The sequence below is a fragment of the Neopsephotus bourkii genome, unplaced genomic scaffold (assembly GCF_033783945.1).
Source record: "Neopsephotus bourkii isolate Nb327-2 ecotype Australia unplaced genomic scaffold, CSIRO-AGI_Nbou_v1 NB_1736, whole genome shotgun sequence".
Lineage (NCBI taxonomy): Eukaryota > Metazoa > Chordata > Aves > Psittaciformes > Psittacidae > Neopsephotus > Neopsephotus bourkii.
The window spans coordinates 612-25,089 of NW_026902210.1; the positions used below are offsets into that span (position 1 = coordinate 612).

A 24,478-nucleotide genomic window follows, 5' to 3' on the forward strand; every position below is an offset into this window, starting at 1 on the left:
GCATAACGAATAATTTACTGCTATAGCAGAAGAGGAAACTGCTAGGGTTACTCCACATGCTGTAATCTGACACAACAATTAACAACAAGAAAAATTCTAATATATCCACTTTGAAAATGTGAAAGATCACCCAAAAGGTTTTAGACAAAAATAAGCTGCTAAGAGCCATTTTATATACAGTGTATTTTACTGAATTGTTCATTGTAGATCTGTTTTTATTCAAGAAAGCATTATGTTTTTTCTTAACCACAGTTAATGCAATTACACATTATTTTCCAGCTTCTCTTGTTACATGACCTTGAATTTAGAGGTAAAAAGAGGCTACAGGCCAATGGGCTTCCGTCAGGAGAGGGAGTTGGCTACCCTAACAAGAGCATCAACCTTTACATATTGTAGGAACAGTAGCTGTAGTTGCTCATGTATTTTAGATAAAGAAATAGCTAGTGGCATGGAGGAAGCAACAGTAGAAAGGACAGTGCATTAGAAGATTAAGTAAAAGATAAACACATGGCTGCTTTGTATTCTGGGCACTAGAAGTAACTTCCCATTTCCACTTGGGCAAGCTCCTCTTGTTGCAAGTTCTACACAGTGTTTTTTAATATGATGCTTTCTGTTTCCACTAGAATTGCAGGGTCACAAAGTAGCTTTTCATTTAGGCTTGTTTTCTTCAGCATAGATTACCCATCTTCCTCTAGGAATGCACAGACAGAATTAACCAAACACTTGTAAAAGCCTGCTAGACTGGGAATTTTGCACTGTAGCCAATATCCCTTCATGTCAGACTTCTTTTCTCACTTTCATTCAGAGTCTGTAAAGGGAACATCTAGATAGAAATCCATGCATGGGATTATGACATGCCTAAACTGCAACAAACACAAGAAGACCCTGTGCATAGAAACAATTTGAATTAGTTACTTATGACTCAAACAGTATAAACCAATAAACCCACAATTTCCACATTCCTGTACTCCAGTTAATTTTTCAACTAAGTAATTAAACCTGGTCCTTTGATGTTTAAAAGATACAGCAATGATATTTTTGATTAATGAGTTTCACAGTCCATAACATAAAGCTGTGCATATCACATAACTGCCTGTAAGCAAATGGGACTGGCTGTGAATAGCTTAATTCCTACCAATGCCCAGCTTTCAGCAGAAAGCTAAAATCTCCCCAAATTCCATAATTGAGGATTAATCTTTTACTAATTCCACAGCACTCAGTGATGGTTTCATTAATTTGTTCTAGGATTTCTTAGACTGCGAACTCCAGACACATCAGGCCAGTTATGGTTTCTGCACCACCATCTGCTGCTGGAAACAGATGCTCCTGCTAGAAAAACATCTTGAATTCTAATATTTAGTTGTTGGTTGTTTTTTTTTTTTTTTTTTTTTACCCTTTTGCTTTTCAACCTTAATGCAAGGCAAAACAGTAGGCAATGGTATGTTATTGTGCAGGCAGAATATTCTGAAACGTGTGTTCTTAGTAACATCTCCGTAAGCTCCCTTCATTGATGCCACACGTTGCTAAGGAGTTTTTAAATTCATCTCTTCGCAGTTGCTTCTAAGGAGTCCAGAAAGTATGTAGCTAACAGCTTAGAGTCCTTCAGCTAGCATTTGTTATGCAAACTACATTCCTCAGCTCCCGCCAACGTACTTAATTACCCGAATCGTTAATTGGTACCAAGAGCAGCACCTATTCACACACAATGCTTTAGCAGACCGTGTCCCAGAGAATTCTGGGCCGAGCCAAACGAAGGCCACATACAACTCCACTGGCCAGCCCCTTTATGTCAGCTGGCTCTCGCGGATTGGGAGCTCGCTCCAGCCTGCCCAAGCAGCTACAACCAACTACAATAGCCGAGGCGGTCTTTTCACAGCATGTGATCTGCCGCGAGGCGTCCCCCCACCTCCCCTCTGTGGCGTTGGCGCGGGTCACGAGGTATCGCTGGTGTTGCTGACGTCACCGTGCGAGGGAGAGTGAAAGGTAAAGAGAGAGGAAAAAAACAAAAAAAGAAAAAGAGAGACGGAGAGAGATAAGCTCACGCCTGAGCCCCGTGCCGCGGCCGCCTCTTCCTCCTCCTCCCTACGCGCCACACTTTTCTCCCTCCTCCCCATGACTACAGCAAACTGCAGCGCCACCGACGAGTTCGACTTCAGGCTGATTCTCGGGGAAGACGGCCAGCCGGGTCCCGGGCCGCCGCTGCGGCCTGCAGGTGCGCTTCTCTGCTGCCGGGGGATGTTGGTTTTCAGTTTCTTGTTTTCAGCCTAAGCTGTCCTGTCGGGACTGAGAACATTGAAGAAACCAAGACTCCCTAGGCCACCCACCGTCGGTATAGCTTTCTGTGAGAAAAGAAACTCTAGAGTAGTCGTCGCGCGGGAGGAGCCTCCTCGGGCGTGGTGCTTTGGCGGGGGGTGGGGTGTTGTTGAGTTGGATCGGTTCGGGTGGGCCTAGACCCCTCCCGCACATGGGCGGCTCCGCGTCCCAGCGCAGGCAGCGGGGGGGGATCTGCTCGTGATTCCCTTTGGTGCCGGTGGCCCCGCAGGGTTTGGGTGAGTGTTCCGTTAAACTTGGCACAGGGCACGGAGCGACAAAACTAAGGGGGCTGCGCTCGAGACTTGTCGGGGCTCTTGTGATGGAAACTTTCGACCCAACTGTTCCCCGTACGAAAAGCACTGTAGTTACTCCAGTATGTTCTTACAAACTTGGAAACAAATGGGTTTCCATTTTATTTTGTTTTGCAGTATTGGAGCCTGAAAAGCCTCTTATTTCTTTAAAATGTGGAATATAAAATATTCTCTGCGAATCGGGATGTAAGGAATCAGTAAGAGCCAGCCGTGCTGTGTGTAGCTGTACCAGAGCTCGATGGCTGCGTGCTGTTTTTTCAGACTTACTTGAAATAAGTATTAATCGGTAATGCATTATCTTAAGTCTAACTGGATTGATGATAATGTAGCTCTGGAACATGACTGTCCAGGCTGTTATAAAAATTTAGCATAGACAGGGTTTTTGGTCCAAATTTAATTTATTTACAATTTATTGAGAGGCAATAAGCAAGCAGCGCTGGGTGCGCAGGGGAGCCTTCACTCCACCAGCAACGCACGCCGGGTTTTACTCTTTTATACATTATCACATCTGGTATCTGTGCTCTTTACATCCTGCGTAGGTATCCTGTTAGGGTATTGTCTGAGTCTATGGTATCCTGTTGTTCGGGTCCTTGTTCTGTTTTCTTGCTTATTCTGCTTTCTTGAAGATTGCTGAATCGTAAGTTCTTCATTCTTCTTCCTTATCTCGTGACCTTTGAGTGACAAATCATCCCTTTGCAAAGAGCTCAATTTGTGTAAGCATTGTTGGCACTACCGGACATCTGTTATTTGCTTAAGACTTAGTTCCTATATATTGTGATTACAATCTTGCATAAGCATATATTGGGCAGTTACAGCTGTTTCCCTTTAGGCAATATTCTAAAGTTTACAAAGTGTTCAGAATTTTACAATATAATTCTTATGGCACTTAACTAATGTAAAAAAATGATTATTACATTATTTCTTCTTTCTTCTTATACCAAGTGCAATGGTTACAAGGGTTTCTAAGCTGCTGGCACGAATCATAATTGTATCCCTTACAAGGCTAAATGATGCAGCCATGTTTTGTTTTCTGATTTGGTTGTCTGCATAAGTTGATTATAAAAAATATTTGATACAGTCTGTGTAATCCAAAGTGAACACTTGGGGTGGATTTCTTACAAGATCTCTAACTTTCTTGATGCTGTGATTTAGTTTTTACAGATTTCTTCATATAAAGAGAGATTTCCTTTGCCCGTTTTCCAATTTAGTGAAATAGGAAGATGGTGCTGTTGGGAAGGGGGCCTGAATTCTGCTGACTAAATAAATGCATTACAGGGCTGGAAGAAGACAGTAGGAAATGCTAACAAATTACAACAGTAGTAATTACGACATCCCTATTGGTATTCTTTTAATATAAAACTAGTGGTCTGAGCTATGTTTCTCTGTCAATGATAGATGAGAATGAGAAAACAAGTTGTTCAGAAAACTGGAAATACTAGTGGTACTCAATTCACTTTAATATTTGTATTTTGGTAGCATTCCTTAAAAAGCACTTCAGATTTTACTCTAAATATAGAGAATTTTCCATGCTTGATAAGTTAAAACTATTTTTAAGGCAAATTTGAAAATGTGATCTTTGGACCATGAGCAATCTGTTTGTTGGAACTTTCAGTAAGAAATCCTTCATCTGCATCTGTAACTCAGTAATTTCACTGCTTTGCAGAATACTGGAGATGGTCTTGCTTGCTGTGCACAGATGTGGCCTTCAGGGGCAAGGTTTAGAATAGGTCTCTGCCTTCAAGTATCCTATTAAAAGGATTGCCAGAGTTTAGCTGTTGATTCTGCCATGTGTTTTTACGTATGAAGAGCTAGGTTGCATATAAGAGAGGATTCGTATTGGAAGTCTTGTTAATTTTTTTTCTTTTCCCCTTTTCCAAGTATATTAGTTATACAAAGAAAAGTTCCTCCTGTTTCTCCCCAAAGTATATACTGAATAATCCCCTATTGCTTGCTTCAGTGTTGATGTCCGTTGTGCAGCAAAGTAAGCATAAGGAAAATTTTTTTTCTAATATATGCTAATAATAAAACACACAGGTCATGGGGAAAGTCGCTGAATTTGAAATAAATAATATTAAAATTACTGAATTTTTCATGATCGTGGAGAACACTTGACAGTTTCTCATGGTTCATGCTGTATCTCTAGAAGTTTGGGATTGGCATCCTTGTAAAAGAGGTGTTTAGTACCAAGTTCTTGTGTAAATAACATGAAAATCCACATTAATGTTTTCTTTTATGCTGAGACTACTTTAGTGTTCTGAGGGTTTTTCTCTTTTATAAATGAGCATATATAAATATATATATATAAATTGGTAACTGATTTTTAATCAAAAGCAAGAAAAAAATTGAGCTATTATTTAATTTCCTTTAATATACTTTTGATTTCTGAACTAATAAGAAAGTGCTAGTCCTAGGCAGTAGATTACCCTTTTTGTGACATTGAAAGGGCAATAAGAGAAATTAAATCAACTGGAATTCTGAGTACTTGTGCAGGACAATTTTTGTGGGTTGCTGAATAGTAGAACTAGCATACTTAGTTTTGTGCTAAGTGCAGGATTAATGTTCTGCAGTAGTGCTTGTGTGCTTGATCTGGAAGTTGTAGCTTGTGCTGCAGAGGGGAATTCATGAAAGATGGTTTAAGGATGTTGAAAGTCTACTTTAATATTGCAGTCTTTGCAGCATCCTTCACTTGGAATCAAAGGGATAGCCTATTTCATACAGCTTGTGATCTGAAGTAGAAATTTGCTCAGGTGATTGCTCAATAAGAAATTGTCAAAAGTTTTTTGGCTACTTTTAAGTGAAAGTTAGGTACTAAGAACTTTCTGCAAAATCTTGTTCTCTTTTTCTCTGATAGTTTAGTGTCATTGTCCCAAGGAAAACAGAAATTGTCACTTTGATTTTGTAGTGCTCAGCACTCAAAACAGGATGTGCAGTTCTAGGTACTATGAGCTTGATCTTTTTTTGACAAAATAATTCAGGCTCCCAGTGCCCAAAGGTAAAATGCTGTAGAGTACTCAGAAGGGAGCCAAATCACTTTGTTCTCTTTCTTGCAAAACTGTTTGGTTAGTTGCAGTAGCATCTTACTGCATCTTGACACCTTATATCAGTTATGCTTGAAATGCCTAAATAAACATTTGAATTACAGTATTGTTCAGGTCCTGTACAGCCTACCAAAATAGATTGTCATGTAACAAACTTTGACAGTTAATGTATTTGAGTTGCCACCGTGTTTGGCCCTTTTAATGAAGAGAGTTCGGGGATAAATTTTGTGACATTGGAAAAAATTAATTTATCTTGAATATTTTTCTAATGATACCCCCAGTTTTGCAATACTATACAGTATAATTTTGTGAAGTTTGCCTATAATTCATTAAGCATTAAGTAAGCAAACTGCATTAAGGTCTTCAGACTACTTTAAAAATTTCTACTGAGAATGCAATATGCTGTTTAATGCCAAGCTGTGTGAAAGAAGAGCAGATACAAGTTGCTGTGATTACTTTTTTCTTTTTTTTTTTTTTTTAGAGGGTTCACCTAACTTAACAAATGAGTTTTTATAAAGGTAAGGGCCTTTAAAAAACTTGGAATATGTAGTACTAAGCTGGAAATTCAGGATCTTGTAAGGTTCTGTAACATCCAAACTTTATTTTTTGTTAGTGTGTAAAATGGGGATTAACTTAAAATTAGAGGCTGCAAACGGTTCAATATTCAGAAAATTATTTAATTACTTGGGAATTTCTGAGTCACAAATTATTGATACTGCTGTTTAGAATCCTGTCTAAAATGTTTTACTGTCTTTTGCTCTTAGAAGACTTCATCAGAAATAATAAGGCACAAGAGTACTGTGTGAAATGTCACCCTTTTGTTCTTGTGGAGTGGAGGAGGAGAAATTCATATTATCTTTTAATATAATTAATCATCCATGGTTTATTTTATTTGTTTTCCCATAAAATTAGTGCTTATAAATACTGATAAAAGTACCCTCCTTGGACTTCTGGTTTATAATGTCTAGTTTATTTTCTTGGAAACTGAAAGAAGCTGAAAATGGGGTTCTGCATGTTTCCTGTGACTTAATATTTGGTTAAGTAATACTATTTAGTAATCTTGTTACAGATGAGTCTTACAGTCTCTCTTACTTTTCTCCTGAACAGTATGGTATGAAAAGTATTGAAAATATCCCCATCCTGTGATGAATTCAGTGACAGTTCAAAACATTTTTGTGAGCTGGAGCCTCACTCTGGATAAGAACATTTGACTTGGCTTTGTATCTTAAGTTAATGTGAAAACATCTTTTTTTTTTTTTCCTCCTTTTGTTTTTTTTCCCCTTTGAGTTTTTTCCCCTCTAGCCTAGAGCTGTTAGTTTCCTGGTTTGAGGTTGTTACTGAATATTGGGATTAAAATATATGTTTTGCTGTTGTGACTGTCAAAGTAATACCTGATCTTTTCATTTGAAGTTTTCTGTGTCTGACCCACTTCCTGTGAGATTCTGTGAGCTGCTTGGGCTGTTCAGCATTTGCCTCCTGCCCATATGTTAAGTGCTCTGACTGTTCATGTGTTAAGGGTATTGATTTTTTTTTTTTTTCTTAGTAGCTAGGCAGAGATCTCTGTAGAACTGGCACTGTGTCATTTAATTTAGATGTGTAGTAAAAGTCTTTAAACCAACGATTTGTACTGAAATACCACCATAAAACTAGTCTTTATAGCTTTGCCTTGATTGTTAATATGTATTCTTCACTTCTTAAATGTGTGTTTGTGACAGGTATTGCTGTCAGGGATTGCTGGAAAACAGTCTAAGCTGTTTGCAGGAGTTTGCAGTATGCTTGAACTTTTTGTTGTTTTTCCTAAGATGGTGATTAAAGTAAGCAATACTAAGAAAGCCAAGCTGTGGTAGGAAAGAGAGTAGGCTCATAATTAGACTGAGTGGAAAATTTAAGGACTGGATGCTGGCAGTAATTGTGAACTTCAGGTGTGAGCTGACTGAGGGTTGCTCTTGTTAGAATTCATTTTTGTGATCACATACTTTTGATCCAGAACTGCTGCAAAGTAGGAGTTGTCGCCTAAGGCTGCCCTAGTGGACCAGAGAAGTATGTAGAGCAGACTTGGCAGGAAGCCCAGCCTGTAAACCAACATCCAAGTCCTTGCATTTGTCTGGGCATGTCATGACGGGTTAGAATGACAGTGGAATTTGAGTGAAATGATCAGTAAGGCTAAGTAAAATTGCAAGGCAGGAGCAAGCTTATTAACAAACCAACATTTTCTTCTACCTTTAACTACACCCCTCTGTGAGTATTCTTGTGAAATACTGGCAAAAATAGAACATGAAGAAAATTGTGGAACTGTTCAGTCATTCAGGGAATACCAGTTTAAATCTGAAGAACTGCGGAACTGGTTGATGTGCAGGCCACAACACAGCCTGAATACCTGCTTATCTCGTGAGTTAACCAAACAGCTGAATTTAATCACTTACATGGCTCTTCTGATTAAATGTCTTGGTGGCACTGAATGCTTATGGTTACTTTTTGGACAAACGATGATAGGTGTGGTAGAAGACACTTTTGTCAGTTTTCTTTGGGGAGCCCAGTCCTCATTTTTATGTACCTGGGTGAAGGAGAGAAGAATCAGTTTTCTGGGGATCTGACTACAAACCCATGATCTGTCAGCAATAAATTAATGAAAATAGAACTCTGGGTTTAGTTTGGGTTTGTGTTGTGTTGCTGTTTTGGTTGTTTGGAATTTTTTATTTAGGGTTCTTTGTTTTTCTTGGGGGTGTTGTTGTGGTTTTTTTTTTTTTTTTTGCGTGTGTTCTGTGGGATTGTGGTTTTTGTGTTTTTAGCAGAAATAAACTTCATTTGAGGCTGCATAAAACATGTTTGTAGATAGAAATGTGAGCAGGTACTCTCAGCTAATTTATTACTCCCATAAATTTAAATTATATTATTCATATTAGTCTTTAGATTAATAGGAATTACTTGTTTAAAAAATGGCTCTCAGGCTGCATTTTGAAGATGAGTCATCACTTCTAGAAAATGAGAAATATTTTTAATATAGCAAAATTGCTGAATGGTGTTGAATTGTTCTGGATTTTTTTTTTTTTTAACAAGTTGGTGGAGAGAGTTATTTTTGAAATATAAATATTCCTCTTTGGACTTAACTCTTAGGTCCTTTCTGATAGCGGAATAGACTTCACAACTCGTTAAAGTTGTAAAGTAGGTATGCTTCATTCAGCTGAAGGCACACGCGGGATTGGTCCTCCAAAAGGCATGTGCACCTCAGTGCCGTTTTCCTTCTACATTTATCCTGTGAAGTCGTACATATGTATTAGGTTGCACAATACATCTATACATATTTATGTTCTATCCCCGCTTCGTATTATAATGAGCTAAAAGGCTCTCCACGCATGCGCAGTGCCTCCTGGTGGTCTTGGGCAGGGGTCTTCAGATGGAGTAAGTAGTCTTCCTCTTGTGGGTAGGGGTCTTCAAGATGAAGTAAACGAGTCTTCCTCAGGCTTGAACTTTTTACCTCTGGTCCTCATGCATGCTCTTTAGGAGCTGGATGGGTCTGGTCTATGTCCAACTGGTTTAATGAGCTATTCTCCTCATTAGGAGGTTCTATCCTGGTGCTGCCTGATAAGGCATCTGCTAAGCTTGTCAAGCAAGCTATAACTTAAGCAGTACCCCCTTGTACAACCCCCCTGTACACAATAGGCCACATTAGTTTCACTTTCAAACTGTTATTTTTCCACTTTCTTATGTATGAGGCTCTTCAAGATTGCAGGAGGCAAATAATTTTCAATTCAGTGCTTAATGAGTGTCTTCATGTTTTAGTGGTTGCTAACTTTGTATTTTGGGAACAAGTGCTGGGAGAAATGTGTTGGGTTTTGTTTTTTTTTTTAATCCCAGATTTTTTTTTTTTTGTGTGCTTTGGTAAATAGAGTAAATGGGAAGACTGCTTAAACATAAATTGAGTGATAGGTAGCATTTGTACTGTGCTGGAGAGGGAATGGAATTGTGACTGTAGTTGGGATAGGGCACAAACCTTCTAACTGAAGTTGTTTTGCAGAGTAACCCTTCATACCCAAAATGAAAGCATACATTAGAAACAGAATGAGAAGCTGAATAGAGAGTCCACTTATTAGCCATTAGTAACAATGATTCACTGTTTGTGATGCCTGCGTAATGGGCTGTAATAACGCGTGTACAGTGATTTATAGCTACTCACGTGTATCTTGGATGCTTTCTAGTAGTTATTCCCTGCATCAGAAACACAAAATTAATGGGATAGAGTAACTCTGTGATTACAAAAGGCTTTAATGGTGTCATTTGGGATAACTGTACTCAAGTAACAAGGCCACAAGAGAATATCTTGTTTAATCCAAAGAAACTAAGAATATCTGTTACCATTGTATATTGCATAGCTTCTTTAAATTAGGTCAGTGTCTATATTTTGTCAGTGTAATTTGTCAAATTTAGGCTTTTGAGAGCAAATGCTAGTGTCTTTCATAAAATCATAGAATGGTTAGGGTTGGAAAGGACCTTAAGAGCATCTAGTTCCAACCCCACTGCTGTGGGCAGGGATGCCTCACACTAGACTGTGTTACCCAAGGCTTTGTTCAACCTGGCCTTGTACGCTGCTATGGATGGAGCATTTCCCACTTCTTTTGACAACCTGTTCCAGTGCCTCACCACCCTCACAGTAAAGAACTTCTTCCTTGTATCTAACCTGAACTTCAAAAAACCTCAAATGACGTTAACACCATTTACTGCAACAGAAATACATAATTTTCTGAAACATGCTTCATGGATTAAGTAGATGCATTTGATTTTTCATGTGGGTTTAGTCTGTTTTTCTTACACCCCAAATAAAATTTCATGGCTGTTACTTTTGGATCTCAAATCTGTTACTTCAGCGTGAAGCTGGATGTACACTGACAGCCATTCTAGTTTAAATGCATACCAGGTCAGTAGTTGCATGTTGGGTTTTTATTTGATAGTGAAAACACCTGCAGTTCCTGCCCTGGTTGATTTCTCCTCATGTCCCAAAGCTTGCCATCCTGTTAGTTTTATATATATATATACAGGTGTTTATGTTAGTGCACTGCAGAGCTGATTGACAAAATCATCCGGGTTAAAAATATCTCCCTTCTCAATTCTCCCCCCCTTTGTGTATGAGCGTGTGTGTGTATGTTAGGGTAGTTGCTGCTTAAAAAAAAAAAGTAACATGTAGTTACACCCTGGGAGCCAGTACGTTCTTATTTTTATTCCATGTCAGTTGTAAACATTTATTATGCCGCATTTTTCTCTTGCTTAACCTAATGCAGCTTCATTATTCTTCTGCATTTCTACCAAGGACAATGGATTCTCATCCAGACTAGAATTTGGAAAAGACTCATTGACAAGCTCCCGTTATTGAGAAGATTCATTTTCTTGTGTTAAGCAAGAATATTGAAAATGTACAGGAAAAACAGTCAAGTTCTGATGGGCACTATAGAGCTGCCCCTTGTGTACATGATTGACAAGTAAAACTTATTTTTATCCTCTTAAGAGTAATCTGATATGCCCATGAAACAGCACAAAATCATTGAAGAGAGAGAACTGCTTCATAAAATGACAGTTGTTCTAACTTGTAGAATCATAGAATGGTTAGGGTTGGAAAGGACCTTAAGAACATCTAGTTCCAACCTCCCTGCCATGGGCAGGGACACCTTGCAGTAGACCATGTTGCCCAAAGCTCTGTCTAACCCAGCCTTGAACACTGACAGGGATGGAACATTTACCATTTCTTTGGGCAGCCTGTTCCTGTGCCTCACCACCCTCACAGTAAAGACCTTCTTCCATATAGCTAACCTGAACTTCCCCAGGTTTAGTTGAAACCCATTGCTCCTTGTCCTATTGCTACAGTCCTTGGCAAAGAGACTTTTCTGAAAGCATAAACTAGCACTACTGTGTTGTGTGTTGCTAAACTTGGTCTGTAAGGATGTGTCTTCCTGCTCCACCTTGCTACCTAAATTGCTTTCACAATTTATACTTTTTTAGTATCATATTTGGTGGCTTACTAGCCAGTTATACTCTTATAAACTAATTCATTGCTGTGGTTTATGGGGGTTTGTGTGTTTTAAGTTGCTGTTTAAGCTTGTAGGAAATGTCTCTGGAGAGCTTACAGCTTGCAATGGAAAAACTGGAGTTCAAATACGCAGTTAGAGAGCTTTAATGTAGTAGCATACCAGCAAGAATTCTCATTGGTTGCCTTTTTAAATACATAAAAGGAAAACTAGGGCTATTGGGTATTTTGGGTTCTTTGTTAAGATTAAGACTCCTCTTTCATCCCCAGAAGTATATGAACTGCTGCAAATCAGTAGGATACTGGAATTAAAAAATAGAGCTGCATATGCTTTTTGTTCTTATTTACAGGTATTTCTGTCATGACAACTGAAAAACAAGAGGTTGTAATTCTTCTAAAGGTTGGGAGTGGAGACAGATTAAATGATTTGCCTGAGAACACACATCATGTCTGTGGCAATGGTCAAGTCTTTCCTCATGCTATTTAAAGGACTTGACTGATGATCCTGTTTTCACAGTAGTATTTTTATAAGACCTAGGTCATGTTGCACTTCCTTAGTACCTTATAACACCTCCTATTGTCTGAACCTGTTTGCTTATGGGCTCACAAACCTAGAATAATAAAGTGTTTTGGATAATTTTGGCACAGGGCTCATATTCAGACATTTGATAGTAATTGACCTTCCTTCTGTAGAGAAGTCTGGCTCAATGAACAGCTACACATGTGCATTTGCCAGTACATCGATCGTTTAGGAGTGAACAACTGGTGGGCAAGCATTACAAGTCCTGAATGTACAGTCTGATATGGCAAATAGTGAGCAGAATGTACTTTAGGCACAGTTGTTCTGGGTATTATTTAATTATATTCTCCAGTTAGACAGCTTATGTTGAAGTGTAGTTAGCAGCTTAGTAAGGGATGAGCCGGTGTTGTTTTTCATAGAATCATAGAATAGTTAGGGTTGGAAAGGACCTTAAGATCATCAAGTTCCAGCTCCCCTGCCATGGGCAGGGATACCTCATACTAAGCCATATCACCCAAGGCCTCATCCAACCTGGTCTTGAACACTGCCAGGGATGGAGCATTCACAACCTAACTGGGCAAACTATTCCAATGCCTCACCACCCTAACAGGAAAGAATTTCCTCCTTATATCCAATATAAACTTTCCCTGTTTAAGTTTCCCTTGTCCTGTCACTGCAGTCCCTAATGAAGAGTCCCTCCCCAGCATCCCTATAGGCCCCCTTCAGATGCTGAAAGGCTGCTGTGGTCTCCACACAGCCTTCTCTTCTCCAGGCTGAACAGCCCCAACTTTCTCAGCCTATCTTCATATGGGAGGTGCTCCAGTCCCCTGATCATCCTTGTGGCCCACCTCTGGACTTGTTCCAACAGATCCATGTCCTTTTTATGTTGAGGACCCCAGAACTGTACACAATACTCCAGGTGAGGTCTCACAAGAGCAGAGTAAAGGGGCAGGATCACCTCCTTCGACCTGCTGGTTACGCTTCTTTTGATGCAGCCCAGGATACGTTGGCTTTCTGGGCTGCAAGCACACACTGCTGGCTCATGTTTATTTTCTCATTGACCAACACTCCCAGTTCCCTCTCTGCAGGGCTGCTCTGAGTCTCTTCTCTGCCCAGCCTGTAGCTGTGCCTGGGATTGCTTTGACCCAGGTGTAGGACCTTGCACTTGGCATGGTTAAACTTCATGAGGTTGGCATCAGCCCCCCTCTCAAGCGTGTCAAGGTCCCTCTGGATGGCATTCCTTCCCTCCAGCAGGACATTGACACACTTTTTAATACTGAACAGGAGCTTCTGTAAACTAGTCTTTCCTGACTAGCAAATGTACATTCAAAATTATAGACCTGCTTCTTATGGATTAAGGATGACACAGGTGCCCGATGTAAGGTCTACAGTTTTATATATTTTATAAGCACGTTGTGAATATAGAGCATCTGATGACTTCGTGACCCCTCAGCAGTAAACCTGATCTTAGCAGGGTGGGGAAGAAGGCTTCACTAAATTTCTGAAGACTCAGTGGCTTCTCTGTGTGTGGTAGTGTTAAAAGCCCTGAGTTAATTCAAATCTTGAGTTTCTTCCTTTGCTAGCTATCCAGAAGACCTCCTTTGATAGTAAAACAAAATTTGTTTGACATGGTTTTGTTCTTGGCAAACACTGACTTTTTTGTTTTCTTGTCTCCTTTTAAATGCTTACTGGAACAAATAGCCTATTAATGCTAATTCTAAACCTGAAGTTAAACTTACTGGCCCATAATTTTTCAGTACTTTTTAACCTTTTATTTAGTCTACTTTTCTTCACTTTCCATTGCTATTAACTTTGTAAACAGTTTACTCAGTTGTCTTTACATTTAACACACCTGCCTTTTCAGAGTCATGGCAGGCTTTTGATGTGAATGGCACTGCTTCTCTTGGTCTTTGTATTTTGATGTGTGCTTGTGGTGGTTTTTATGTTCTGCTTTAGTAATCTGACCTACTATCTGTTTCTTGAATGCTTCTTATATTTTTATGGGCAGTTGTCCTGGGTTTAGCAGCAGCAGTCATTTTTTCTCCTTCTTGGTAGCTGGTGCAGTGCTGTGTTTTGACTTTCGGGCTGGGAACAAAGCTGATAAAAATGATGTTTTGGTTTGGCCAAGGACTTTGTGAGTCTCATGCTCTGCCAGGGAGGAGGGGAGGCCGGGAGGAAGCAGAGACAGGACACCTGACCCAAACTGACCAAAGAGGTATTCCATACCACAGCACGTCATGCCGAGGGGGGAACTGGGAGGAACCCGGAAGGAGAGGGGGTCGGCCGGGTCGGACTGGTGGTTCGGCGCGTGGTATTGTACTCCTTTCCTTTGCTGTTTTCTCTTATCATTGTTGTCGTTGGTGGTAGCAGTGGTGATTCGCATTGTACACTAGTTGCTAGACTGTTCTTATCTCAGCCCGTGGGAGTTGCATTCCTTCGATTCTCCTCCCCACCCCTCTGGGAGCGGGGAAAGGGGGCGGCAGCCCCTGGGGAAGGGGGGGGGGCGGACTAACGCCTGGCACCACTCACTGGGAGTAAGTGAACAAGCTGTTTGGTTGGGTTAAACCACGACAGCAGTAAAGACTCATGACTTGGCCAACTCCAGTTCTTTACTTCCTTTGCTCACCCAGTAGGATTGTTTGGATGTACTGGCCCTCCTATTAAGTAACCAGATTTCCATAACTCATTTTTTTTTTCCTTTGGCTTCTCCATAACTGTTTTTGCCTTGCACTTCCCTATTGTGAGACTTGCCTGAATTTGTTTACTCTCTGCTTTCTTGAAGACCTGTGTTGGAGCTTTTTGAGCCATTGTCACTCCTTTCCATCTTAAGGGTTATTGGCTAGGTCGGGTTTGGGTTTTTTTTTGGTGGGTGTTTTTCTTTTGTCTTTTTTTCCTTTTTCTCATTTTTCTCATTTCTTTTGCCGAAGTTACATTCATCTTTCTATGCTTACTACTTCCTTCAAATTTTAGTGCTCTTCCAGATTCAGATCAGCCCTGCACAGAAGGACTTGGGGGTGTTGGTCGATGAGAAAATGAACATGAGCCAGCAGTGTGCGCTCGCAGCCCGGAAAGCCAACCGTATCCTGGGCTGCATCAAAAGGAGCATGACCAGCAGGTTGGAGGAGATAATCCTGCCCCTCTACTCTGCTCTCATGAGATCTCACCTGGAGTATTGTGTACAGTTCTGGTGTCCTCAACATAAAAAGGACATGGAAGTGTTGGAATAAGTCCAGAGGAGGGCCACGAGGTTGATAAGGGGATTGGAGCACCTCCCATATGAAGATGATAGGCTGAGAAAGTTGGGGCTGTTCAGCCTGGAGAAGGCTGCGTGGAGACCTCATAGCAACCTTCCAGTATCTGAAGGGGGCATATAGGGATGCTGGGGATGGACTCTTCATTAGGGACTGTAGTGACAGGACAAGGGGTAAGGGGTTAAAACTTAAACAGGGGAAGTTTAGATTGGATATAAGGAGGAAATTCTTTCCTGTTAGGATGGTGAGGCACTGGAGTAGGTTGCCCAGTTAGGTTGTGAATGCTCCATCCCTGGCAGTGCTCAAGGCCGGCTTGGATGAAGCCTTGTGTGGTATGGTTTAGTGTGAGGTTGCAACCCCCCCATGGCAGGGGGGTTGCAACTTGATGATCTTAAGGTCCTTTCCAACCCTAACTATTCTATGATTCTCTCTGCAGGGCAAACATAATTATTGGTAAATGATCTAGTAGAATTAATGACATGATTTGTAAAGGTCATAGTAGTTAGTGTTGCCCTTTGTACGATCAACTAACAGGTTATTTTTAACACATCACTCTAAGGGTGGGTGGGGGTTGTGTGTGCAAACTGAAATAAAGCTACCTGTTTAACGATCATGTCAAAAAATGTTTCATGTGATTTAGACTTCCAAATATATTGTTTCCACAGTCTTAAGCATGCTTTTGGGATTTGGTGTTTATTAGATGCATAGTTCTTACCCTAGGTCTCTAGCTTTCTGTTTGAGTGTGTGCATGTGTGCTGTTGGGGAAGGGTAATGGGAGAGCCCAGTGCCAAACTGATTAGACGTTGTTTGTTGTGGAGAGGGACCAAAGAAGCCTGAAACAGAAGAGTGCTCTCCTGCCTTCTCTGCCTCTTCCTCAGCTCTTCCCATCTGCTGTTGATAATTCTGTGCTAGTCTGATCTCTCTACCTCAGCTCTGTGAAACTTAAATTTTGAACGTGAAATTGAAAGTGGACAACTTGTCTGAAGTATTTTAAGATTTCTTGAATATTGATGCACAGAAAGTAGGACTCTGCAACAGACAAATGTCTCATACTAGCAGTTAATTCAGTATTGAGAAGTGGGGCAAGAAAATCTGCTTTGGTTCTGTGAGTCAAAGCTGCTGATTGCATTAACTGGACTTGCACTCCCTCTTCCCTCTCATTTGCTTGTTTTTCTTTGGAATATTTCCTGTGTTCTGGATAAGTTAATGGGATCTGATAATATTTTTTTGAGTTTTTGTTTTTTTTTTCTGAACAAGTTGTGCTCAAACTTTGTGAAACTGCACTTGAAATATTATATTCTGTGGGATGGGCACTTGAGAGTTTCTAAGCAACAAAAAAAGATTCTTTTTAATATCTTTAATAATAATCTTTGTTAGTTCTCTTGAATATTTTTAGTTGTTTGTAGTCTTCATTGAAGTTTGAGTCACTGTAAGATGCTTTCTGGTGTTAAATTCTGGTGCTTTTATTTCCTTTAAGTATTTCCTAGTGGGCTTGCAGAAAGTATCATGGTATGGTTCATGTCCAACATATTTTTAATAGATTATGATTAAAAATGTTTATGAATGGAATGTAGTTATGATATAGAAAGCTTGAATTGAGTGTTCCAGCTTAGATACTTTCAAGATTTTAAACCCATTTTCTGAGTATTTTATATTTTCAGCCGCTGAAGATGTGTATAAACTATGGAATCTGATTGAAAACAAGGTTTGTGACACAAAGCTACGCTGTAGTCCTGTTCAGCTGTAAATATGGCTGGGGAAATTTTAAAATCAAGCATTAGCTTTATTTTGTGTGGCTAATGTGATGGGAAATGCCTAGAATGTTGAAAACAGACCATACCTGTGAAACAAAGGGGTTTGTTTATGGCATTTTTACAAGTGTTGCATTCTGACTCTGTTCCTTTTTTTTTTTTTTAATGTTGTTTTCAGATCTTGAGTCAGATGACTGTGCATCCATAGACATCTTTAATGTAGACCAACCATCATCCCCTGTAAATCAGCCAATTTGTATTCCTTGCCATGGATTGCAGTCTCACTTCTCTCCTCTTTCACCACCACCAAGACTTCAGAGTCATAAGAACTATGAAGCAACTTGTGAGGTACCAGAATCCAAATATAATCCGCTAGGCGGACCCAAACCCTTTGAGTGCCCTAGTATTCAAATTACATCTATTTCACCTAACTGTCATCAAGGGATTGAAGCCAATGAAGATGAATTGCACACAAATAACACAGAAAATAAGTATATGGAAAGGCCTTCACGGGACCATCTCTATCTTCCTCTTGAACCATCATATAGGGAATCATCCCTTAGTCCAAGTCCTGCCAGCAGCATTTCATCCAGAAGTTGGTTTTCAGATGCTTCCTCTTGTGAATCCATTTCCCACGTTTATGATGATGTAGACTCAGAGCTAAATGAAGCAGCCACTCAAATTACCCTGGGCTCTCCTTTGGCATCCCCTCGTGGTTCTCCAAGAGGCACCAGTGATGAATCTTGGCAGCAGCCATATGGATTTGCGCATGCCTTGTCACCTAGGCAGTCTCCCTGTCATTCTCCTAGAACTAGTATTACAGATGAAAATTGGCTAAGTCCTAGACCAACATCAAGGCCCTCATCAAGACCTACATCCCCCTGTGGGAAGCGACGACACTCCAGTGCTGAGATTTACTATGCTGGTTCTTTCTCTCCTCACCATTCTCCAACTCCATCACCCAGCCATTCTCCCAGAGGAAGCATAACAGAAGACACCGGGCTAAACACTTCCATCCCTAACATACAAGGCCTTAATTCTGGCCTTTCACCATTTCAGTGTTGTACAGAAACTGATATTCCTCTAAAAACAAGAAAGACCTCAGAGGATCAGACTGTCACTTTATCTGGAAAAATAGACATTTGTTCTGAAGAACAGGGTAACTTACCATCATTCCTTGAAACTGCAGTAGATGACTGCTCTGGATCTCAGCACACCTTGAAAAAAGATTTTCCTGGAGAGCAATTTCTTTCTGTTCCTTCACACTTTACTTGGAGCAAACCAAAGTCTGGTCATACTCCTCTATTTCGGTAAGTGATTAGAAAGTCCTTCTCTCCCATTTGTTGCCTCCTGTGCATCTTAAATAGACATGTAAATGTGCTTGTATTTCAGTGATGCATTAAGACTTCTTAAAGAAAACTACTTCTAGGCAGGTAGGTGATATAATTAGGAAAACCAGTTTGAGACACCAAACATCCATCTTTTTCTTTTAAGAATACAGTAGATGCATTGTAACATCAGATTAGTTTTATTTAAAGATAGTTTGTTTGCATGCATGCATGCATGCACGGAGCCCAGCTGAATCAAATGTCTGCAGATTTTCTGAGCTCTTTGTTGTTCGATCTGAGCAGTTAACATTTTTAATATAGCTAAAGAAATGCATGAGTTTGTAAAACTGTGAGAGACTGCAGAAAAAAGTGGGGAGTTTATTTGCTTTTGGTTTTACTTACTTCTTTGGGCTAATAGAATTCTAGAAATAGAATTGAGAAAAAATTTGCATGCCATACTGAAAATCATCCAGAAAGAATTGATTGCTGGGCTGTAGTAACAAGGGCATTTCCACCATCATGGTGCTGAGTTAACTAGATCTTTTCCTTTTGTAGTCCTGTCACGTGCTAGCAGGAGAATTTGTGGAGGCTCAGAAGAGGGAACTAGTTCACTCTGGGGGGAAAATTCACCCTCCTTCCCATTCTGTTACCTTTTAGATGGAACAGTTCTGTGATCTTTCCAACTGTATAGCAGTGTGTGGAGTAGAAATGAGAACTCCTTTAGCAGCATTGCTGTTGGATGGATGGATGCTATGATTACTTGTTCAAGTTATCTATTTGATTCCTGAACCTTTCTTTGCTCTACTGGGTTTTAAAAATAAGGGGTAAGGAGGTACTGGGAGCTGTGGGCATATTTTATGTAGACATTTTGTAAGAAAGCTACATCTGATTAATGTCTGTAAAGCGCAATCATCTGTATAAAAGCTATATTATAGGTTTAAATGTTAGTGCTTCCATGCTGTTCTGTATTGATTTTTAAATACCTGATTAAAATAGTACCATTCTGTCTACAGGCAATGCTTAAGATTTGCTCTTCAAGGGTGTAGTGGATGAAGCTATTTCTCTTTCTTAAAGTGGGGGCCAGGGGATAGGGTAGGATCCTCCACATACTTTAATTTTAAAGAGGCAAACTTAAATACTGAAAGTTAATGGCAAAATAGAATGTTCTTATTGCAAATTCATCCTTGCAAAGTGCTTGTTTTCATTCTGTATTTTTAATTTTAGAAAAAATGGCTCAGAAAATATTAATGGTTTTGAAATTCCCCTACGTCCTCCCCCAAAGTAAGAAAAGCAAAATAAAGAACTGTTTCTGCAGAGATGCCCTGTAGGAGGTTGGGGGTTTTGGTTTGGTATTTGATTGTTTGGTTGGTTTGCTGTTTGTTTTTTCTTTTGAGGGGGTGGGGGGGCTGTTTTCTTTTTTTGTTTGATTGGTTGTTTGTTTTTTTGTGGGGGTTGTTTTTTTTTTGTTTTTTTTTGTTTTTTTTTTCCCCCTCCTGTCTCAGAGTTTTATATTCTTAACAGAAATCTGGAATTAACTATTGCTCAGTAAGCCAAACTTACTGAAGATGTGTTCTTTTGGGGACCTCCCTCAGAAGCACAACTTGTTGAAAAGTGAATGCTGGCTTTTGTAGCAACATGCTAGTTTTTATGTAACTTCCATTTCTGGTGGGTTTTTCCAAATTCAGGTATCATTCTTGCATCATTTTAACGTCTTGATGTATTATTTCCAATGAACAAGCCTGTTGAAAAAAATGTTTTAGAATCCCTGCTCCCATTCTCTGAGTATTAATTAATTAATTCTCGGGGTGTCCATCTTGTGGAATATAGAAGCACTCAGTCATATTGTAAAAATTGCTGTAGCTGACCCTTTCCAAGCATGCTTTAGGCAAAGAACTAATGGAAAAAATTCAGCTGTAACTTTTACTATTGGGTATCTGAGAAGGAAGTTATAAACACAAATGGGTGAGATACAAACCAATACTTTCAGGGTACAGTGAAACTTCCTTAAAACAAGACAAATGAATAATAGCTTTAAGAGTTTCCTGAAGGGTAGCTTCTTACGGTTACAAACAGATTTCAGTGTCCGTCTGAATTCTAACAATGAACATTTTAGGTTTACTGCTGAATGTATTCCTCTGTGTTGGGTTGTATTTATTTATTTATTTATTTAACATCCTTCCACATATCCGTTTATGAACATGATGTTTAACAGTAAAGACTCAAAACTGCTAGATGGAAAATTGTGTTTTACTAGATATACAAATATTGTGTTGACAGATATGTTTACTGTCATAGAATCATAGAATAGTTAGGGTTGGAAAGGACCTTAAGATCATCTAGTTCCATCCCCCCCTGCCATGGGCAGGGATATCACACACTAAACCATGTCATCCAAGACTTTGTTCAACCTGGCCTTGAACACCACCAGGGATGGGGCATTTACCACTTCCCATTCCAGTGCCTCACCACCCTCACAGTAAAGAAAACAGTTTATATCTAACCTGAACTTCCCATTTTACTTTAAACCCATTACCCCTTTCCTATCACTATAGTCCCTGATGAAGTCCCTCTCCAGCATTCTTGTAGGCCCCCTTCAGATCCTGGAAGGCTGCTATGAGGTCTCCATGCAGCGTTCTCTTCTCCAGGCTGAACAGCTCCAACTTTTTCAGCTTGTGGGAGGTGCTTGAGCCCCCTTGTAGCTATTTTTGGGGTTTTCTTTAATTATGTTGCATTTTGCTTATCTCTTAATAAAAGGTGTTCGGTCTGTTGCTAGAATCTTTATTCTAACTAAAAGAATAACTTTTTTTTTCTTAATTGTGTGGGTTTGAATTGGATTATAATTATGTAGGATACACAGCAGTCTGAACTTGCCGTTTTTGTCAGCTCACAGGCTAACATAGTTTGTTAATGGTGAGCAGTACTGAAGGGTAAAAGCACATGAACATATAGGCATGTGGCCAGATGGGGTGGGGATCTATGGTTCTTCTGTGGTATGACTATATTAGTTACAAAAATAGATACTGAGTTAAGTTTGCTTCCTGTTGTAGTGGGAGTAACTGAGCAGAGCTGAATAAAAATTTTACTGTTTGCATTAAGAAGTAAAAGTATTTTTTTAAATGTCAGAATTTATTTAAGGTTGGCACTGAAGAACTTCTCTAATTATAAAATGGGCAAATAGGCAGAAGATAAAGACTTACACCTATTCACAAGTAAACTAAATTAAATTATTAAACTGTATACATTTGCTGCCAAAAATATATTCTGACTATTGAATTAGTGGAAATGGCTGCACTGGCAGCTGTATCCTCAGTGAAATGTTGAATTACTTATGAGTTGTAGCCTGTTCCACAGATGCTATGAAGGTATGCATCTTCAGTATATTAAAATATTTCTTTCTGCCATGTAATATTTTATAATTTGATGCTTATAAAGTAGGGGAGCTAAGTTGACTTTTATGTTTTATTAATAAAAATAAAATGCAAGAAGATCCACTGTTTCTTACATAGTTTATGGTAGATGCCAAAAGTGACTACCTCAGTTGTCATAGTTATATATTAATTACAATTTATATAGTTATTACATATTTTATATAGCAGTATATTGTTATATAAATTGCAGCATATATTAAGGCTAATAAACTTTTTAAAATGTCTTGATTGCATTATCAAGCCCAAAGTAGTGCATGAAGTAAACTGGAGTATTGATCAAGCAGCATGCACACTTAGCAGCAACTCCTGACCATGTTTTCCTTCTTTCTTCTGTGTTCAGTAAGTATGCAACACTTAGCAACATTTAAAATTGTGGAACATGCTTTTGAGCTTTTTAATAGTATTTCAGATGCCATCCAAACACTTTTGTTAGAAGACAGTTTTTTATCCGGTCACAGAAACCCATAATCTGGCAGCATGTAGCATATGAAAAACATGTGTGTTATGTGCCGAGTCACATTTCTGCTTCCTTGTCCAAGGTAAGTCTAGACAAGTGAAGATGGACAGAACCACTGCTGCGACAATTCCTTTCAAATAGGGAAAAAGGATCTAGGTAGTGTCTCCTGTATCTAGGAATAGTGAGGGTTTCTGTTGATGTCCTGGGTTCAGCAGTAGCAGTTGTAATTTTTCTCCTTCTTGGTAGCTGGTGCAGTGCTGTGTTTTGACTTTCGGGCTGGGAACAGAGATGATAACAATGATGTTTTGGTTTGGCCAAGGGCTTTGTGAGTGTCATGCTCTGCCAGGGAGGAGGGGAAGCCGGGAGGAAGCAGAGACAGGACACCTGACCCAAACTGACCAAAGAGGTATTCCAAACCACAGCACGTCATGCCCAGGAGGTAACTGGGAGTTACCTGGAAGGGCGAGGGACTGCAGGGTTGGAGGAGGTTATCAGTCGGTGCTTGGTTGGGCTGGGGGGGGGGGGGCGAGTTCTCGGTCACCTGGTGCTGAGGTGTTGTATTCTCTCCCCTTGTTATTTCCTTTATCATTATTATTACTGGTGGTAGCAGTAGTGATTTGTGTTATACCTTAGTTACTGAACTGTTCTTATCTTAAACCTGTGGGAGTTGCATTCTTTTTGATTCTCCTCTCTGTTCGTCCAGGAGTAGGGGGAGGGCAAGAAGGAGGGGAGTGAGTGGAAAAAGTTGTCTGGCTGGGTTTAAACCACGACAGTTCTTTGTGGCGCCCAGTGTGGGGCACGAAGGGTTAAGCTGACGACAGATCTGTGCAGATTAATAGTCACTCGTCACAATACTGATTTATCGGCTCTCAGAGTTGTTCCTCTTGATCTCACAGCTTCAGAATGTAGTACATTACTTAGAGCCGGTATTTGCTGTGTTAGTTTTTATCAAGTGTGGGGCTTGGGCTAAGGTTTTTGCCTCACTGTACTTTATGGTAATGACTTGTAATACGGGTGGGCTCCAGCAGCAGGGCGGGACGGACGTGGCCGTGGACTGGTACCTGGCCGTCCGGCTGCTCCTCACCGTCCTGGCCCTCGCCTCCGTTTTTGTGAGGCCGCGGGGAGCCGAGGGGGAGGGGCCTCGGGAGCTGGCGGCTCGGGGAAGCGGGGCCGGAGGCCGGCAGGGAGCGGCTGCCGGTGGAGGAGGTCGGGGCGGCCGAGCCAGCGGGAGAAGGCGGCTGAGGAGCCGAGCCCAGCCCCGCGACGGCCGAGAGCATTCCCCGGAAGCCGCCTGCCGAGCCCCAGGAGGATGCAGGAGACCATGTAGCATTTCCCAGCAAGGCAGAGGAGGAAGATCTGGACTCAGAAAAAGAGAAGCTGGTAGGGGGAGAGCTAGCAAGCACAGCAGCTGCACCAGCCCCAGTGACAAGTACAGCAGCATCATGTGAGAGTTCTGAAGGTTTTGAATGGCCTTTGGGTATCCTTGGGATCTGCCTGCTTATTGTGATGGGGATCAGCATGTTGGCACACCCACAGAGTGTGTTTTACCCACCACCGTTTTGTCTGATCCCAGAATTTAAGCAGAGTAGGGTTTGGGTCCTCTCTGGGGTTAGATGATGATATAGGAGGACCAAGAGGTTTTTCCTAAGGCTGGACAGTCATGAGTGGCAGTCCATGTGGGACAGTATGGGCAAGTATGTAGTCCACTGGGCCCCTCCTGTGCTTTGGAAGCGTCAGAGATGGAAGGCAGCTCTATGGAATCCCCAGCAGCAAGCTGCAGAAACTGCTGGAGGGGACAGTGAATTATTTTGAGCCTGGTGGGCCCATGGCACTTCAGGCCAACAGAGCGGAGATGCAACATAGAGATGGACTCACGATTGAAGGGTGGACTTAGCAATGGACACTATTGCCCAGGTTATTCACGAGTGTGAACACTGCACACAGCCTCTCCTGCTCTGAAAGACTGTTACAAGGGAGGGAACCTGACATCATGGACCAGATGGACTCAGCAGCTTTATAGGGACTGGTCCATGCATTAAGATAAGACTGCACTTAGATAAGAGCGATG

The 24,478-nt window shown here is 40.6% G+C and overlaps 1 protein-coding gene across 1 annotated transcript in view; it reads left to right on the forward strand.

Annotated features, from left to right (window-relative positions):
* The first annotated feature begins 2,079 nt into the window (after positions 1-2,079).
* LOC133224884 (nuclear factor of activated T-cells, cytoplasmic 3-like) overlaps positions 2,080-24,478 on the forward strand; it is a 78,757-nt gene continuing 56,358 nt past the window's right edge. Inside the window, exons 1-2 of the mRNA XM_061376773.1 lie at positions 2,080-2,212; positions 17,376-18,507. Coding sequence (XP_061232757.1) covers positions 2,113-2,212; positions 17,376-18,507 — 1,232 coding nt within the window. The 5' untranslated portion in view covers positions 2,080-2,112. The remainder of the gene's footprint in view (positions 2,213-17,375; positions 18,508-24,478) is intronic.